Source organism: Phasianus colchicus, chromosome 39, assembly GCF_987193195.1.
Source record: "Phasianus colchicus chromosome 39, bPhaCol1.hap1.1, whole genome shotgun sequence".
NCBI classification, from domain to species: Eukaryota; Metazoa; Chordata; class Aves; order Galliformes; family Phasianidae; genus Phasianus; species Phasianus colchicus.
Window position 1 is genome coordinate 1,080,935 of NC_143474.1, and position 20,461 is coordinate 1,101,395.

Genomic DNA, 20,461 nt, shown 5'->3' on the forward strand with positions numbered 1-20,461 from the left:
TTCCCCAAAAATCCCCCCCAATTCCCCCCCTTTTCCCCCCTTCCCCTCCCCCACCTCCCCCGTAACCTTTGACCCCACCCTCCCCGACCGCCGGAAGTGACGTCACCACGGACGTAAACATCCGGCTGGGTTTTTCGGGTTCAATAAAGGCAGCGATCGTCCCCGCCCCGTTCCCTCCGCACTGCGCATGCGCAGACTCCCATTTTATCCTCACTGAGCATGCGCGAAACCCCGCACGCTCACAGCGCGCATGCGCAGCCTCACGTTCCTCCATACTGAGCATGCGCATGCTTGCTTGTTGCTAAGCAACCACATAGCGACAGACTTCTCGCAAGTACGCATGCGCCGTTGCTAGGCGACGACGCGTTCTGGACGAACACGCATGCGCTGTTGCTAGGCGACACATAACGCATGCGCATTACACCGCTCGGACGGCGTTTAGCTCAACGCGCATGCGCAGTTGCTAAGCAACCGCACACCACGCCGTCTCCGCAGCAACCGGCGCATGCGCAGTGGCCGCGCGGGCGGCCATTTTGAGATCGCGCCGCCATTTTGGGGCAAAATCGGGCGGTTTTGGGGTTTTTGGGGTAAAAAAAGGAGAATTTTGGAGGCACCGATCGCCATCTCGGGTCCTGGGCGGGGATTTGCGATGTTCTGGGGGTAATTGCAGCTATTTTGGGGTGATTTGGCCCCTTTTTGTGTACAGGCATTTATTTTGGGTGAAAAAATGCGATTTTTGGTAAAAATTAACAATTTTGGGTAATAAAAATCTGTTTTGGGGTGAATTCGTCCATTTTTGGGTTTTTTTTTGTCGCATTTTGATACAAGGATCGATTTTGGGGTCAAAACAGGGATTCGATTATTGGGGAATGGAATCCAATTTTGGGGGCAGAAATGGCAATTTTGGGCAAAATGCACAATTTTGGGAAAAAATGACCCATTTTGGGGTAAAAAATGCCTTTTTTGGGTCATTTGTTCCCATTTTATCCCATTTTGGGGTTAAAAGTCTCCATTTTGGGGTCAGAAATGCCATTTTTGGGTCAAAAATTGCCATTTTTGGGAACTGGAATCCCATTTTGGGTCCAAAAATGCCATTTTTGGGTCATTTGTTCCCATTTTTGGAGACCAGAATCCCATTTTTGGGGTCAGAAATGCCATTTTTGGGTCATTTGTTCCCATTTTTGGAGACCAGAATCCCATTTTTGGGGTCAGAAATGCCATTTTTGGGTCATTTGTTCCGATTTTATCCCATTTTGGGGCAAAAATTCACCATTTTGGGGTCAGAAATGCCATTTTTGGGTCCAAAATTGCCATTTTTGGGAACTGGAATCCCATTTTGGGTCCAAAAATGCCATTTTTGGGGTCATTTGTTCCCATTTTATCCCAATTTGGGGCAAAAATTCACTATTTTGGTGTCAGAAATGCCATTTTTGGGTCCAAAATTGCCATTTTTGGGAACTGGAATCCCATTTTGAGCCCCAAAATGCCATTTTTGGAGTCATTTTATCCCATTTTCTCCCATTTTGGGAAAAAAGTCTCCATTTTTGGGGTCAGAAATGCCATTTTTGGGTCCAAAATTGCCATTTTTGGGAGCTGGAATCCCATTTTGGGTCCAAAAATGCCATTTTTGGGTCATTTGTTTCCATTTTTGGAGTCCAGAATCCCATTTTGGGGTAAAAAAATGCCAATTTTGGTCAAAAATTGCCATTTTTGGGAACTGGAATCCTATTTTGGGTCCAGAAATGGCATTTTGGGGTCATTTCTTCCCATTTTATCCCATTTTGGGGCAAAAATTCACCATTTTGGGGTCAGAAATGCCATTTTTGGGGCAAAATTGCCATTTCTGGGAGCTGGAATCCCATTTTGGGTCCAAAAATGCCAATTTTGGGGTCATTTGTTCCCATTTTCTTCCATTTTGGCGCAAAAATTCACCATTTTGGGGTCAGAAATGCCATTTTTGGTTCAAAAATTGCCATTTTTGGGAGCTGGAATCCCATTTTGAATCAAAAAATGCCAATTTTGGGGTCATTTCTTCCAATTTTATCCCATTTTTGGGGGAAAAGTCTCCATTTTGGGGGTCAGAAATGCCATTTTTGGGTCCAAAATTGCCATTTTTGGGAGCTGGAATCCCATTTTGGGGCCAAAAATGCCATTTTTGGGTCATTTCTTCCCATTTTATCCCATTTTTGGGGGAAAAGTCTCCATTTTGGGGGTCAGAAATGCCATTTTTGGGTCCAAAATTGCCATTTCTGGGAGCTGGAATCCCATTTTGGGTCCAAAAATGCCATTTTTGGGTCATTTCTTCCCATTTTATCCCATTTTGGGGGAAAAGTCTCCATTTTGGGGTCAGAAATGCCATTTTTGGGTCCAAAATTGCCATTTCTGGGAGCTGGAATCCCATTTTGGGTCCAAAAATGCCAATTTTGGGGTCATTTGTTCCCATTTCATCCCATTTTCGGGCAAAAATTCACCATTTTGGGGTCAGAAATGCCATTTTTGGTTCAGAAATTGCCATTTTTGGGAGCTGGAATCCCATTTTGAATCAAAAAATGCCAATTTTGGGGTCATTTCTTCCCATTTTATCCCATTTTTGGGGGAAAAGTCTCCATTTTGGGGGTCAGAAATGCCATTTTTGGGTCCAAAATTGCCATTTTTGGGAGCTGGAATCCCATTTTGGGGCCAAAAATGCCATTTTTGGGTCATTTCTTCCCATTTTATCCCATTTTGGGGGAAAAGTCTCCATTTTGGGGTCAGAAATGCCATTTTTGGGTCCAAAATTGCCATTTTTGGGAGCTGGAATCCCATTTTGGGTCCAAAAATGCCATTTTTGGGGTCATTTGTTCCCATTTTATCCCATTTTGGGGCAAAAATTCACCATTTTGGGGTCAGAAATGCCATTTTTGGTCCAAAATTGCCATTTTTGGGAACTGGAATCCCATTTTGGGGTCAGAAATGCCATTTTGGGGTCATTTGTTCCCATTTTATCCCAATTTGGGGCAAAAATTCACTATTTTGGGGTCAGAAATGCCATTTTTGGGTCATTTGTTCCCATTTTATCCCATTTTGGGGGAAAAGTCTCCATTTTTGGGGTCAGAAATGCCATTTTTGGGTCCAAAATTGCCATTTTTGGGAACTGGAATCCCATTTTGAGCCCAAAAATGCCATTTTTGGGGTCATTTTATCCCATTTTATCCTATTTTGGGGGAAAAGTCTCCATTTTTGGGGTCAGAAATGCCATTTTTGGTTCCAAAATTGCCATTTTTGGGAGCTGGAATCCCATTTGGGGGTCAGAAAATCCATTTTTGGGTCATTTGTTCCCATTTTCTTCCATTTTGGCGCAAAAATTCAACATTTTGGGGTCAGAAATGCCATTTTTGGGTCATTTGTTCCCATTTTTGGAGTCCAGAATCCCATTTTGGGGTAAAAAATGCCAATTTTGGTCAAAAATTGCCATTTTTGGGAGCTGGAATCCCATTTTGGGGCCAAAAATGCCATTTTTGGGTCATTTCTTCCCATTTTATCCCATTTTGGGGCAAAAATTCTCCATTTTGGGGTCAGAAATGCCATTTTTGGTCAAAAATTGCCATTTTTGGGAACTGGAATCCCATTTTGGGTCCAAAAATGCCATTTTTGGGTCATTTGTTCCCATTTTATCCCATTTTGGGGAAAAAGTCTCCATTTTGGGGTCAGAAATGCCATTTTTGGGACCAAAATTGCCATTTTTTGGAACTGGAATCTTATTTTGGGTCCAAAAATGCCATTTTTGGGTCATTTGTTCCCATTCTATCCCATTTTTTGGGCAAAAACTCCCCATTTTGGGGTCAGAAATGCCATTTTTGGGTCCAAAATTGCCATTTTTGGGAGCTGGAATCCCATTTTGGGGCCAAAAATGCCATTTTTTGGTCATTTGTTCCCATTTTATTCCATTTTGGGGCAAAAATTCACCATTTTTGGGGTCAGAAATGCCATTTTTGGGTCCAAAATTGCCATTTTTGGGAGCTGGAATCCCATTTTGGGTCCAAAAATGCCATTTTTGGGGTCATTTTGTTTCATTTTCTCCCATTTTGGGGAAAAGTCTCCATTTTTGGGGTCAGAATTGCCATTTTTGGGTCCAAAATTGCCATTTTTGGGAACTGGAATCCCATTTTGGGTCCAAAAATGCCATTTTTGGGTCATTTGTTCCCATTTTATCCCATTTTGGGGCAAAAATTCTCCATTTTGGGGTCAGAAGTGCAATTTTTGGGTCCAAAATTGCCATTTTTGGGAGCTGGAATCCCATTTTGGTTCAAAAAATGCCAATTTTGGGGTCATTTCTTCCCATTTTATCCCATTTTGGGGGAAAAGTCCCCATTTTTGGTGTCAGAAATGCCATTTTTGGGTCCAAAATTGCCATTTTTGGGAACTGGAATCCCATTTTGGGGCCAAAAATGCCATTTTTGGGTCATTTCTTCCCATTTTATCCCATTTTGGGGGAAAAGTCTCCATTTTGGGGTCAGAAATGCCATTTTTGGGTCCAAAATTGCCATTTCTGGGAGCTGGAATCCCATTTTGGGTCCAAAAATGCCATTTTTGGGGTCATTTGTTCCCATTTTTGGAGTCCAGAATCCCATTTTGTGGTCAGAAATGCCATTTTTGGGTCCAAAATTGCCATTTTTGGGAGCTGGAATCCCATTTTGGGGTCAGAAATGCCATTTTTGGGTCATTTGTTCCCATTTTATCCCATTTTGGGGGAAAAGTCTCCATTTTTGGGGTCAGAAATGCCATTTTTGGGTCCAAAATTGCCATTTTTGAGAGCTGGAATCCCATTTTGGGTCCAAAAATGCCATTTTTGGGTCATTTGTTCCCATTTTTGGAGTCCAGAATCCCATTTTGGGGTAAAAAATGCCAATTTTGGTCAAAAATTGCCATTTTTGGGAACTGGAATCCCATTTTGAATCAAAAAATGCCAATTTTTGGGTCATTTCTTCCCATTTTATCCCATTTTGGGAGTAAAAATTCACCATTTTGGGGTCAGAAATGCCATTTTTGGTTCCAAAATTGCCATTTTTGGGAGCTGGAATCCCATTTTGGGGCCAAAAATGCCATTTTTGGGTCATTTGTTTCAATTTTATCCCATTTTGGGGCAAAAATTCACCATTTTTGGGGTCAGAAATGCCATTTTTGGGTCCAAAATTGCCATTTTTGCGAGCTGGAATCCCATTTTGGGTCCAAAAATGCCATTTTTGGGGTCATTTTGTTTCATTTTCTCCCATTTTGGGGAAAAGTCTCCATTTTTGGGGTCAGAATTGCCATTTTTGGGTCCAAAATTGCCATTTTTGGGAACTGGAATCCCATTTTGGGTCCAAAAATGCCATTTTTGGGTCATTTGTTCCCATTTTATCCCATTTTGGGGCAAAAATTCTCCATTTTGGGGTCAGAAGTGCAATTTTTGGGTCCAAAATTGCCATTTTTGGGAGCTGGAATCCCATTTTGGGTCAAAAAATGCCAATTTTGGGGTCATTTCTTCCCATTTTATCCCATTTTGGGGGAAAAGTCCCCATTTTTGGTGTCAGAAATGCCATTTTTGGGTCCAAAATTGCCATTTTTGGGAACTGGAATCCCTTTTTGGGTCCAAAAATGCCATTTTTGGCTCATTTGTTCCCATTTTATCCCATTTTGGGGGAAAACTCTCCATTTTGGGGTCAGAAATGCCATTTTTGGGGCCAAAAATGCCATTTTTGGGGTCATTTGTTCCCATTTTATCCCATTTTGGGGTAAAAGTCTCCATTTTGGGGTCAGAAATGCCATTTTTGGTTCCAAAATTGCCATTTTTGGGAGCTGGAATCCCATTTTGGGGTCAGAAATGCCATTTTTGGGTCATTTTTTCCCATTATTTGATCGATCACCTTTAATCAAAACCAACCATAAAAAAGAAAACCCACAAAAACCACCCTAAAAACGTGAAGATTTGCTTAAAAATGACAAAACAACCCCAAAAATAACCCCATAATTACGACAACGACCCCAAAATCGCCTTTTTTCACCCCAAAACGACGCCGTTTTCTCCTCAAGCTTCCATCCAAATCATAGGAAACGTCCCAGGCTCGTCCTTCTCAGCCATTCCTTTCCAATTAACGCCTCCTAGAAACCAAAATTAATTACCAAAATCCTCATTTTTTGCTTCAAAACCGCCCCGTTAACAAAAATCGCCATTTTCGGGCGGTTTTTTGACCCAAAATCGGCCTTTTTTCACCCACCTCTCCGCCGTCGACAGTAGCAGAGCAGAGCAATGGAAGCCAAGAGCAGCACAGCAGCTCCAGCCACTCCGCAGCCCAAAGCGATGGACGGAAATTTGCCTTTTTTACCCCAAAATGGAGCCGCGTCAGCGCGGCCCCAAAATTCGCCTTTTTCACCCCAAAAATCCCCCCTTTCCACCCCAAATCTCCCCATTTTCCACTCAAATTCACCCTTTTTGCCCTAAGTCCCCATTTTTCACCCCAAAAGCCCCATTTTTCACCCCCAAATCCCCATTTTTACCCCCAAAATCCCAATTTTTGGCCCCCAAATCCCATTTTTCTCCCCATTTTTTCCCCAAAATCCCCATTTTTCACCCCAAAATCCCCATTTTTTACCAAAATCCCCATTTTTTGTTGCCCCAAATCCCATTTTTACCCCCATTTCTTCCCCAAAATCCCCATTTTTCACCCCAAAATCCCCATTTTTCGCCCCCAAATCCCCATTTCTTTCCCCATCTCCCCAAAATCCGCCTTTTTCACCCCAAAAATCCCCCCTTTCCACCCCAAATCTCCCCATTTTCCACTCAAATCCACCCTTTTTGCCCTAAGTCCCCATTTTTCACCCCCAAATCCCCATTTTTTACCAAAATCCCCATTTTTTGTGGCCCCCAAATCCCCATTTTTTACCAAAATCCCCACTTTTTGTGGCCCCGAAATCCCCATTTTTGGCCCCAAATCCCAATTTTACCCCCACTTTTCACCCCAAAATCCCCATTTTTGGCCCCAAATCCCCATTTTTACCCCCATTTTTGGCCCCAAAATCCCCATTTCTTTCCCCATCTCCCCAAAATCCGCCTTTTTCACCCCAAAAATCCCCCCTTTCCACCCCAAATCTCCCCATTTTCCACTCAAATCCACCCTTTTTGCCCTGTCACCATTTTTCACCCCAAAATCCTCATTTTCACCCAAAAATCCCCATTATTTGGCCCCAAAATCCCGATTTTTCACCCTAATTCCCCATTTTTACAAAAATCCCCATTTTTAGTGGCCCCAAAATCCCATTTTTACCCCGATTTCTGCCCCCAAATCCCATTTTTACCCCCAAAATCCCAATTTTTGGCCCCCAATCCCATTTTTATCCCCATTTCTGTCCCCAAAATCCCCATTTTTTGCCCGCAAATCCCCATTTTTTACCAAAATCCCCATTTTTAGTGGCCCCCAAACTCCCATTTTTGGCCCCAAATCCCATTTTTACCCCCATTTCTTCCCCAAATCCCCATTTTTCACCCCAAAATCCCCATTTCTGGCCCCAAAATCCCCATTTCTTTCCCCATTTCCCCAAAATCCGCCTTTTTCACCCCAAAAATCCCCCCTTTCCACCCCAAATCTCCCCATCTTCCACTCAAATCCACCCTTTTTACCCTAAGTCACCATTTTTCACCCCAAAATCCCCATTTTTAGCCCCAAATCCCCATTTTTTACCAAAATCCCCATTTTTTGTGGCCCCAAAATCCCCATGTTTCTCCCCAAAATCCCCATTTTTTACCAAAATCCCCATTTTTCACCCCAAATCCCCATTTTTTACCCAAATCCCCATTTTTAGTGGCCCCCAAATCCCCATTTTTGGCCCCCAATCCCATTTTTACCCCCATTTCTTCCCTAAAATCCCCATTTTTACCCCAAAAATCCGCATTTTTCACCCCAAAATCCCCATTTTTTGCCCCCAAATCCCCATTTTTTACCAAAATCCCCATTTTTAGTGGCCTCCAAATCCCCATTTCTGTCCACAAATCCCCTATTTTCATCCAAAAATCCCAATTTTTCTCCCCTAAATCCCCATTTTTTACCAAAATCCCCATTTTTCGCCCCCAAATCCCCATTTTTCACCCCAAATCCCTATTTTTTACCAAAATCCCCATTTTTAGTGGCCCACAAATCCCCATTTTTGGCCCCAAAATCCCATTTTTATCCCCATTTCTTCCCAAAAATCCCCATTTTTGCCCCCCAAATCCCCATTTTTCACCCCAAAATCCCCATTTTTGGCCCCAAATCCCCATTTTTTACCAAAATCCCCATTTTCTGTGGCCCCCAAATCCCCATTTTTCCCCCATTTCTTCTCCCAAATCCCCACTTTTCACCCCAAAATCCCCATTTTTCAACCCAAAATCTCCATTTTTCACCCCCAAATCCCCATTTTTTACCAAAATCCCCATTTTTTGTGACCCCAAATCCCATTTTTACCCCCATTTCTTCCCTAAAATCCCCATTTTTACCCCCAAAATCCCAATTTTTGGCCCCCAAATCCCATTTTTATCCCCATTTCTGTCCCCAAAATCCCCATTTTTCGCCCCAAAATCCCCATTTTTCGCCCCCAAATCCCCATTTTTCGCCCCAAAATCCCCATTTTTTGCCCCCAAATCCCCATTTTTTACCAAAATCCCCATTTTTAGTGGCCCCCAAATTCCCATTTCTGCCCCCAAATCCCCAATTTTCATCCAAAAATCCCAATTTTTCTCCCCTAAATCCCCATTTTTTACCAAAATCCCCATTTTTGCCCCCCAAATCCCCATTTTTCGCCCCCAAATCCCCATTTTTTAGCCCCAAATCCCCATTTCTTACCAAAATCCCCATTTTTAGTGGACCCAAATTCCCATTTTTGGCCCAAAATCCCATTTTACCCCCATTTCTGCCCCCAAATCCCCACTTTTCACCCCAAAATCCCCATTTCTTTCCCCATTTCCCCAAAATCCGCCTTCTTCACCCCAAAAATCCCCCCTTTCCACCCCAAATCTCCCCATTTTCCACTCAAATCCACCCTTTTTACCCTAAGTCACCATTTTTCACCCCAAAATCCCCATTTTCACCCAAAAATCCCCATTTTTTACCAAAATCCCCATTTTTTGTGGCCCCAAAATCCCCATTTTTGGCCCCAAATCCCAATTTTACCCCCACTTTCATCCCCAAAATCCCCATTTTTCAACCCAAAATCTCCACTTTTCGCCCCAAAATCCCCATTTTTTGCCCCCAAATCCCCATTTTTTACAAAAATCCCCATTTTTGGCCCCCAATCCCATTTTTATCCCCATTTCTTCCCCAAAATCCCCATTTTTCACCCCAAAAATCCCCATTTTTGCCCCGATTTCCCCCAAATCCGCCTTTTTCACCCCAAAAATCCCCCCTTTCCACCCCAAATCTCCCCATTTTCCACCCCAAATCCACCACTTTGCACTAAGTCACCATTTTCCCCCCCAAATCCCCATTTTTTTACCAAAATCCCTCATATCCCCCCAAAATCCCTCAAATCCCCCCAAAAAACCCCAAATCCCCCCCAAATCCCCCCAAAAATCCCAAAATTCCCCCCAAAACTTCCAAATCCCCCCCAAATCCCCATTTTTTCCCCCAAATCCCCCCAAACTCCCCCAAAAAATCCCAAAATTCCCCCAAACCCCCCCAAAAAACCGCAAATCCCCCCCAAGCCCCCATTTTTCCCCCCAAATCCCGATTTTTTCCCCCAAAATCCCCCATATCCCCCCAAAACCCCAAATCCCCCCCAAACCCCCCAAAAAATCCCAAAATTCCCCCCAAAACTCCCAAATCCCCCCCAAATCCCCATTTTTTCCCCCAAATCCCCCCCAAAATTCCCCAAATCCCCCCCAAATACCCATTTTTCCCCCCAAATCCCCCATATCGCCCCAAAAAACCCCAAAATTCCCTCCCAAAATCCCCCATATCCCCCACAAATCCCCATTTTTTCCCCCAAAATCCCCCATATCCCCTTAAAACCCCCCAAATCCCCCCCAAAAAACCTCAAATCACCCCAAAATCCCCCCCCAAAATCCCCCAAATCCCCCCAAAAACCCCAAATCCCCCCCCAAACTCCCCCAAATCCCACCAAGTCCCCCCAAAATCCCCCAAATCCCCCCCAAACCCCCCAAAAAATCCCAAAATTCCCCCCAAAATCCCCCAAATCCCCCCAAAACCCCAAAATCCCCCCCCAAAACCCCAAATCCCACCCCCAAAATCCCAAATCCCCCCAAATCCCCATTTTTTCCCCCAAAATCCCCCATTTCCCCCCAAAATCTCCCAAATCCCCCCCAAAAACCCCAAATCCCCCCCAAGCCCCCATTTTTCCCCCCAAATCCCCATTTTTTCCCCCAAAATCCCCCATATCCCCCCAAAATCCCCCCAATACCCCCCCAAAACCCCAAATCCCCCCAAACCCCCCCAAAAATCCCAAAATTCCCCCAAAAACTCCCAAATCCCCCCCAAATCCCCATTTTTTCCCCCAAAATCCCCCATATCCCCCCAAAATCCCCCAAATCCCCCATATTCCCCCCAAATCCCCATTTTTTCCCCCAAATCCCCCTCAAATCCCCATTTTTTCCCCCAAAATCCCTGATATCACCCCCCCAAAATCCCCCAAATCCCCCCCAAACCCCCATTTTTCCCCCCCAAACCCACATTTTTTCCCCCAAATCCCCCCTACCCCCCCAAAAACCCCCAAAATCCCCCCCAAAATCCCCAATATTCCCCCCCAAATCCCCTAAGCCCCCCCAAAACGTCAAATCCCCCCCATTTCCCCCCAAATCCCGACCCCAAAATCCCCTAAACCCCCCCAAAAAACCCCAAATCCCCCCCAAGCCCCCATTTTTCCCCCCCAAATCCCCATTTTTCCCCCAAAATCCCCCATATCCCCCCAAAATCCCCCAAATCCCCCCAAAAACCCCCAAATCCCCCCCAAATCCCCATTTTTCCCCCAAATCCCCCCCAAAATTCCCCAAATCCCTCCCAAATCCCCATTTTTCCCCCCAAATCCCCCATATCGCCTCAAAAAACCCCAAAATCCCCCCCAAAATCCCCCATATCCCCCCCAAATCCCCATTTTTCCGCCAAAATCCCCCATATCCCCCCAAAACCCCAAATCCCCCCCAAAAACCCCAAATCCCCCCATTTCCCCCCCAACCCCCCCAAAAAATCCCAAAATTCCCCCAAACCCCCCCAAAAAACCCAAATCCCCCCCAAAACCCCAAACCCCCCCCAAGCCCCCATTTTTCCCCCACAAATCCCCATTTTTTCCCCCAAAATCCCTCATATCCCCTTAAAACCCCCCAAATCCCCCCCAAAAAACCTCAAATCACCCCAAAATCCCCCCCCAAAATCCCCCAAATCCCCCCCAAAACCCCCAATCCCCCCCAAACTCCCCCAAATCCCACCAAGTCCCCCAAAATCCCCCAAATCCCCCCCAAATCCCCATTTTTCCCCCAAAATCCCCCATATCCCCCCAAAATCTCCCAAATCCCCCCCAAAACCCCAAATCCCCCCCAAGCCCCATTTTTCCCCCCCAAATCCCCATTTTTTCCCCCAAAATCCCCCATATCCCCTTAAAACCCCCCAAATCCCCCCCAAAACCCCAAATCCCCCCCAAACCCCCCCCAAAAAATCCCAAAATTCCCCCGAACCCCCCCAAAAAACCCAAATCCCCCCCAAAACCCCAAATCCCCCCCAAGACCCCATTTTTCCCCCCCAAATCCCCATTTTTTCCCCCAAAATCCCCCATATCCCCCCAAAATCCCCCAAATCCCCCCAAAATCCCTCAAATCCCCCCCAAATCCCCCCCAAAATCCCCCAAATCCCCCCAAATCCCCATTTTTTCCCCCAAATCCCCCCTACCCCCCCAAAATCCCCAAAATCCCCCCCAAAACCCCAAATCCCCCCCAAAAACCCCAAATCCCCCCATTTCCCCCCTAATCCCCCCCATAAATCCCAAAATTCCCCCGAACCCCCCCAAAAAACCCAAATCCCCCCCAAAACCCCAAATCCCCCCCATACCCCCCAAAAAATCCCAAAATTCCCCCCAAAACACCCATATCCCCCCCAAATCCCCATTTTTTCCCCCAAAATCCCTCATATCCCCCCCAAAATCCCCCAAATCCCCCCCAAAACCCCAAATCCCCCCCAAACCCCCGTTTTTCCCCCCCAAAATCCCCATTTCTTCCCCCAAAATCCCCCATATCCCCTTAAAACCCCCCAAATCCCCCCCAAAATCCCCCAAATCCCCCCCAAACCCCCCCAAAAAATCCCAAAATTCCCCCAAATCCCCCAAAACCCCAAATCCCCCCCAAAAACCCCCAAATCCCCCCAAAATCCCCATTTTTTCCCCCAAAATCCCCCATATCCCCTTAAAACCCCCCAAATCCCCCCAAAATCCCCCATATCCCCCCGAAATCCCCATTTTTTCCCCCAAAATCCCTCATATCCCCCCCAAAACCCCAAATCCCCCCCAAACCCCCCCAAAAAATCCCAAAAAATCCCAAAATTCCCCCAAATCCCCCCCCAAAAATCCCCCCCCCACAATCTCACCATTCATCACCACCTCCCTCCTGGCGCTTCGGGGCGACGTCACCCACGTCCCCCCCACCTCCTCCTTGTAACTGCAGCTGAAATTCCCCCCGTCCGCCGTCACTCGATATCGCGACACGTCGCGATCGGGCCCGTCGACCAATAGCGGCTCTCCGTCGCGATAGAAGGAAAACCTCCTCCCTGCGACGCTCCCGTTGGCCACGCAGGTTAACGTCACCCCTTGGCCATCCCATAATATCCCAGACGGGGGGTCCAGCAGCAACGTGGGGCGAAGGGGGAGGGCTGGAAAAGAGAGGGAAAAAAAAAGAAAATTTGGGGTCGATTTTTGGGGTTAAATCCCAACATTTTGGGAAAAAATGGGGGAAAATGGGGGAGAAATGCGATTTTTTGTCGTTTTTTGAGGGGAGGGTGGGAAAAATGCCTTAAATTCACCCCAAATTGGACAATGTTGGGGCTTCAAATGCTCAGAAGCATTCAATGAAACTCAGGATCAAATTCGGGGTCGACTTTTGGGGTTAAATCCCAACATTTTGGGAAAAAATTGGGAAAATGGGGGAGAAATGCGATTTTTTGTCGTTTTTTGAGGGGAGGGTGGGAAAATTGACTTAAATTCACCCAAAATCGGACAATGTTGGGGCTTCAAATGTTTGGAGTTCTTGGTTGATCCTAAGGATCAAATTTGGGGTCGATTTTTGGGGTTAAATCCCAACATTTCGGGAAAAAATGGGGAAAATGGGGGAGAAATGCGATTTTTTAGCATTTTTTGAGGGCAGGGTGGGAAAATTGATGGAAATTCACCCAAAATTGGGCCAATGTTGGGGCTTCAAGCACTCAGAAGCATTCAATGAAACTCAGGATCAAATTTGGGGTCGACTTTTGGGGTTAAATCCCAACATTTTGGGAAAAAATGGGAAAATGGAGGAGAAATGCGATTTTTTGTCATTTTTTGAGGGCAGGGTGGGAAAAATGCCTTCAATTCACCCAAAATTGGACAATGCTGGGGTTTCAAATGTTTGGGGATCTTGGTTGATCCTAAGGATCAAATTTGGGATCGATTTTTGGGGTTAAATCCCAACATTTTGGGAAAAAATGGGGGAAAATGGGGGAGAAATGTGATTTTTTGTCATTTTTTGAGGGGAGGGTGGGAAAATTGATGGAAATTCACCCAAAATTGGAAAATGTTGGGGCTTCAAGCACTCAGAGGCATTTATAGATCCTAAGGATCGGATTTGGGGTCGATTTTTGGGGTTAAATCCCAACATTTTGGGAAAAAATGGGGAAAATGGGGGAGAAATGCGATTTTTTGTCGTTTTTTGAGGGCAGGGTGGGAAAAATGCCTTCAATTCACCCAAAATTGGAAAATGCTGGGGTTTCAAATGTTTGGGGCTCTTGGTTGATCCTAAGGATCAAATTTGGGGTCGATTTTTGGGGTTAAATCCCAACATTGTGGGAAAAAATGGGGGAAATGGGGGAGAAATGCGATTTTTTGTCATTTTTTGAGGGGAGGGTGGGAAAATTGATGGAAATTCACCCCAAATTGGACAAAGTTGAGGCTTCAAGCACTCAGAGGCATTTATTGATCCTAAGGATCAAATTTGGGGTCGATTTTTGGGGTTAAATCCCAACATTTTGGGAAAAAATGGGGAAAATGGGGGAGAAATGCGATTTTTTACCATTTTTTGAGGGGAGGGTGGGAAAATTGACGTAAATTCACCCAAAATTTGGGCCCATGTTGGGGCTCCAAATGTTTGGGATTCTTGGTTGATCCTAAGGATCAAATTTGGGATCGATTTTTGGGGTTAAATCCCAACATTTTGGGAAAAAATGGGGGAAATGGGGGAGAAATGCGATTTTTTATCATTTTTGAGAGTAGGGTGAGAAAATTGACTTAAATTCACCCCAAATTGGCCAAATTCGAGTTTTCTAAGGCCTACCATCATTGGTGAACCCATGGGATGGGATCAGAGGAATCCCAGGGATGAAATCGTCCTATTTTGGGAAAAACTGGGGGAGTTTGGGTTGGTTTTGTTATTTTTGGTGAGATGTGAAAAAAAGTGAGGATTTTCCACCCATTTCTCCATCTTTTTCCCAAAACCTTGGGATTTAAACCTAAAATTTGGGCCCAGTATGACTCAGGAGGGTCAACCGATAACAGTCGGCCTTATAAAACTCAAATTTGCCCAATTTTGGGTGAATTTAATGCATTTTTCCCACCCTCCCCTCAAAAAATGACAAAAAATCGCATTTCACCCCCATTTTCCCCATTTTTTCCCCAAATGTTGGGATTTAACCCCAAAAATCGACCCCAAATTTGATCCTCATGCTCAATAAAAGCCTCTTAGTTCTTGAAGACCCAAGATAGGCCGATTTTGGGTGAATTTAAGGCATTTTTCCCACCCTGCCCTCAAAAAATGCTAAAAAATCACATTTCTCCTCCATTTTCCCCATTTTTTTCCCAAAATGTTGGGATTTAACCCCAAAAATCGACCCCAAATTTTATCCTTAGGATCAACCAAGAACTCCAAGCAATTGAAGCACCAACATTGTTCAATTTTGGGCGACTTGAAGGCATTTTTCCCACCCTGCCCTCAAAAAATGCTAAAAAATCGCATTTCTCCCCCATTTTCCCCATTTTTTCCCAAAATGTTGGGATTTAACCCCAAAAATCGACCCCAAATTTGATCCTTAGGTTCAACCAAGAATCCCAAACATTTGAAGCCCCAACATTGTCCGATTTTGGGTGAATTTACGTCATTTTTCCCACCCTCCCCTCAAAAAATGACAAAAAATCGCATTTCTCCCCCATTTTCCCCATTTTTTCCCAAAATGTTGGGATTTAACCCCAAAAATCGACCCCAAATTTGATCCTTAGGTTCAACCAAGAATCCCAAACATTTGAAGCCCCAACATTGTCCGATTTTGGGTGAATTTAAGGCATTTTTCCCACCCTCCCCTCAAAAAATGACAAAAAATCGCATTTCTCCCCCATTTTCCCCATTTTTTCCCAAAATGTTGGGATTTAACCCCAAAAATCGACCCCAAATCCGATCCTTAGGATCAACCAAGAATCCCAAACATTTGAAGCCCCAACATTGTTCAATTTTGGGTGAATTTCCATCAATTTTCCCACCCTCCTCTCAAAAAATGACAAAAAATCACATTTCTCCCCCATTTTCCCCATTTTTTCCCAAAATGTTGGGATTTAACCCCAAAAATCGACCCCAAATCCGATCCTTAGGATCAACCAAGAATCCCAAACATTTGAAGCCCCAACATTGTTCAATTTTGGGTGAATTTCCATCAATTTTCCCACCCTCCTCTCAAAAAATGACAAAAAATCACATTTCTCCCCCATTTTCCCCCATTTTTTCCCAAAATGTTGGGATTTAACCCCAAAAATCGACCCGAAATTTGATCCTTAGGTTCAACCAAGAACTCCAAACATTTGAAGCCCCAACATTGGCCCAATTTTGGGTGAATTTCCATCAATTTTCCTACCCTCCCCTAAAAAAATTTCAAAAAATCGCATTTTTCCGCCATTTTTCCCCAAATATTGGGGTTTTTTCCCCCATTTTTTCCCAAAATCGGCTGTTTTCACCCCCAAAAAAAACCCCATACCTCGAACGATGACCTCCACGCTTCCGCTCGGGGCCGACGGTGCCCAAATTCTGCCCACCTCCTCCTCCACCACGCAGCTGAAATGCCCCGAAAACCCCAATGGGATTTTTGGGATACGGAGATATGGGGAAATCCGAGGGGGAATTATTGGGATTCTGGGTCCTCCGACCCTATATGGGGTTTTAGGTCCTCCAATCCTATATGGAGATCCCAGTTCTGGTCCTCCGACCCCATATGGAGATCCTGGTTCCGGTCTTCCAATCCTATATGGGATTTCGGGTCCTCCAATCCTATGTGGGGTTTCGGGTCCTCCAATCCTATATGGGGTTTCGGGCCCTCTGACCCCATATGGGGTTTTAGGTCCTCCAATCCTATATGGAGATCCCAGTTCTGGTCCTCCGACCCCATATGGAGATCCTGGTTCCGGTCTTCCAATCCTATATGGGATTTCGGGTCCTCCAATCCTATGTGGGGTTTCGGGTCCTCCAATCCTATATGGGGTTTCGGGCCCTCTGACCCCATATGGGGTTTTAGGTCCTCCAATCCTATATGGAGATCCCAGTTCTGGTCCTCCGACCCCATATGGAGATCCTGGTTCCGGTCCTCCAATCCTATATGGGATTTCAGGTCCTCCAATCCTATATGGGATTTCGGGTCCTCCAATCCTATATGGGGTTTCGGGCCCTCCGACCCCATATGGGGTTTCAGGTCCTCCAATCCTATATGGAGATCCCAGTTCTGGTCCTCTGACCCCATATGGAGATCCTGGTTCCGGTCTTCCAATCCTATATGGGATTTCAGGTCCTCCAGTCCTATATGGGGTTTCGGGTCCTCTGACCCCATATGGGGTTTCTGGTCCCACTTCTCTGCTCCTTCTGATCCCATTTGGGATTTCTGGTTCCGGTCCTCCAGTCCTATATGGGATTTTGTGTCCTCCGACCCCATATAGGGCTTCCGGTCCTTCAACCCTATATGGGATTTCCAACCCCATTTCTCTTCTCCTTCTGATGCCATTTGGGATCTCTGACCCCATTCCTCCCACCTCGACCCTATATGGGATTTCTGACCCCATTCCTCCCGTCCTGACCCCATTTGGGATCTCTGACCCCATTTCTTCCACCTCGACCCTATATGGGATTCCTGACACCATTTCTCTTCTCCTTCTGACCCCATTTGGGATCTCTGACCCCATTCCTCCCACCTCGACCCTATATGGGATTTCTGACCCCATTCCTCCCATCCTGACCCCATTTGGGATCTCTGACCCCATTCCTCCCATCCCGACCCTATATGGGATTTCCAACCCCATTTCTCTTCTCCTCCTGACCCCATTTGGGATCTCTGACCCCATTCCTCCCATCCTGACCCCATTTGGGATCTCTGACCCCATTCCTCCCACCTCAACCCTATATGGGATTTCCAACCCCATTTCTCTTCTCCTCCTGACCCCATTTGGGATCTCTGACCCCATTCCTCCCATCCCGACCCTATATGGGATTTCCGACCCCATTTCTCTTCTCCTCCTGATCCCATACGGGATTTCGGACCCATTCCTTCCCCCCACCCCATATGGGATTTCAGACCCATTTCCCCCATCCCTATATGGGATTTCGGACCCGTTATCTCCCCCCACCCCATATGGGATTTCCACCCCATTGCGGTAGAAGCGGAATCTCAGCCCCGATCCGTTTTTATGGGGTCGGCAGGTGAGGAGGAGCGCGGAGCCTTCGATCAGCACCGAAACTTTGGGGTCAACGAGGAGGGAGGGAGGCGGGGGGCGACCTGTGGAAATTTTTGGGGTGAAAAAGGGGAAATTGGTGATTTTGGGGGATGGAGGAATGGGGATTTGGGGTTTTTGGGGGGGATTTGGGGTGAAATTGGGGAAAAATTGGGGTTTTGGGGTCGAAATTCGGATGGGATTTGGGGTGCGAAGGGGAAGAATTGGGCAAAATTTGGGTGTTTTGGGGTCGAAAATTGGATGGGATTTGGGGAGAAAAAGGTGAAATTGGTGATTTTGGGGGATGGAGGAATGGGGATTTGGGGTTTTTTAGGGGGATTTGGGGTGAAAATGGGGAAAAATTGGGGTTTTGGGGTCGAAAATCAGATGGGATTTGGGGTTGGATGGGAAAAATTGGCCAAAATTTGGGTGTTTTGTGTCAAAATGTGGATGGAATTTGGGGAGAAAAAGGTGAAATTGGTGATTTTGGGGGATGGAGGAATGGGGATTTGGGGTTTTTGGGGGGATTTGGGGTGAAATTGGGAAAAAATGGGGTTTGGGGTTGAAAATTGGATGGGATTTGGGGTTGAATGGGAAAAATTGGCTGAAATTTGCTGTTTGGGGGTCAAAATTTGGATGGGATTTGGGGTGAAAAAGGTGAAATTGGTGATTTTGGGGGATGGAGGAATGGGGATTTGGGGTTTTTGGGGGGGATTTGGGGTGAAATTGGGAAAAATTGGGGTTTTGGGGTCGAAAATTGGATGGGATTTGGGGTTGGATGGGAAAAATTTTCTCAAATTTGGGTGTTTTGTGTCAAAATTTGAATTGATTTTGGGGTGAAAATGGTGAAATTGGTGATTTTGGGGGATGGAGGAATGGGGATTTGGGGTTTTTTGGGGGGATTTGGGGTGAAATTGGGGAAAAATTGGGGTTTTGGGGTCGAAAATCAGATGGGATTTGGGATGGGAAAGAGAAAAATTGGCCAAAATTTGGGTTTTTTGGGTGAAAATGTCGATGGGATTTGGGGTGAAAAAGGTGAAATTGGTGATTTTGGGGGATGGAGGAATGGGGATTTGGGGTTTTTTGGGGGGATTTGGGGTGAAATTGGGGAAAATTGGGGTTTTGGGGTCGAAAATTTGGATGGGATTTGGGGTTGGATGGGAAAAATTTTCTCAAATTTGGGTGTTTTGTGTCAAAATTTGAATTGATTTTGGGGTGAAAATGGTGAAATTGGTGATTTTGGGGGATGGAGGAATGGGGATTTGGGGTTTTTTGGGGGGATTTGGGGTGAAATTGGGGAAAAATTGGGGTTTTGGGGTCGAAATTCGGATGGGATTTGGGGTTAGATGGGGAAAAATTGGCAAAATTTGGGTGTTTTGGGGTCAAAAATTGGTTGGGATTTGGGGTGAAAAAGGTGAAATTGGTGATTTTGGGGGATGGAGGAATGGGGATTTGGGGTTTTTGTGGGGGATTTGGGGTGAAATTGGGAAAAATTGGGGTTTTGGGGTCGAAAATTGGATGGGATTTGGGGTTGGATGGGGAAAAATTGGCTGAAATTTGTGTGTTTTGGGTGAAAATGTCGATGGGATTTGGGGTGAAAAAGGGGAAATTGGTGATTTTGGGGGATGGAGGAATGGGGATTTGGGGTTTTTGGGGGGATTTGGGGTGAAATTGGGGAAAAATTGGGGTTTTGGGGTCGAAATTTTATGGGATTTGGGGTTGGATGGGGAAAAATTGGGCGAAATTTGGGTGTTTTGGGGCAAAAATTGGTTGGGATTTGGGGTAAAAAAGGTGAAATTGGTGATTTTGGGGGATGGAGGAATGGGGATTTGGGGTTTTTTGGGGGGATTTGGGGTGAAATTGGGGAAAATTGGGGTTTTGGGGTTGAAAATCGGATGGGATTTGGGGTTGGATGCGGAAAAATTGGCTGAAATTTGGGTGTTTTGGGGTGAAAATTTGGATGGGATTTGGGGAGAAAAAGGTGAAATTGGTGATTTTGGGGGATGGAGGAATGGGGATTTGGGGTTTTTTGGGGGGATTTGGGGTGAAATTGGGAAAAATTGGGGTTTTGGGGTCGAAAATTGGATGGGATTTGGGGTTGGATGGGGAAAATTTTCTCAAATTTGGGTGTTTTGTGTCAAAATTAAATTGGTTTTGGGGAGAAAAAGGTGAAATTGGTGATTTTGGGGGATGGAGGAATGGGGATTTGGGGTTTTTGGGGGGATTTGGGGTGAAATTGGGGATAATTGGGGTTTTGGGGTCGAAAATCAGATGGGATTTGGGGTTGGATGGGGAAAATTGGGCGAAATTTGGGTGTTTTGGGTGAAAATTTGGATGGGATTTGGGGAGAAAAAGGGGAAATTGGTGATTTTGGGGGATGGACGAATGGGGATTTGGGGTTTTTGGGGGGATTTGGGGTGAATTTGGGAAAAATTGGGGTTTTGGGGTCGAAAATCGGATGGGATTTGGGGTTGGATGGGAAAAATTGGCCAAAATTTGGGTGTTTTGTGTCAAAATGTGGATGGAATTTGGGGAGAAAAAGGTGAAATTG

General features: G+C 45.5%; 1 protein-coding gene across 2 annotated transcripts in view; it reads right to left on the bottom strand.

The window, feature by feature from the left end:
* Positions 1–5,845: 5,845 nt before the first annotated feature.
* LOC149913297 (uncharacterized) overlaps positions 5,846–20,461 on the bottom strand; it is a 47,204-nt gene continuing 32,588 nt past the window's right edge. Inside the window, exons 6-9 of one of the 2 annotated variants that reach the window (XM_090130080.1) lie at positions 16,194–17,975; positions 12,589–12,857; positions 6,237–6,335; positions 5,846–6,120 (exon numbers count right to left, since the gene is read on the bottom strand). In XM_090130080.1, the coding sequence (XP_089986206.1) occupies positions 6,064–6,120; positions 6,237–6,335; positions 12,589–12,857; positions 16,194–17,975 (2,207 nt within the window). In that variant the 3' untranslated portion in view covers positions 5,846–6,063. Of the gene's footprint in view, positions 6,121–6,236; positions 6,336–12,575; positions 12,858–16,193; positions 17,976–20,461 lie in introns of both variants that reach the window. The other variant, XM_090130079.1, reaches the window with a different exon arrangement.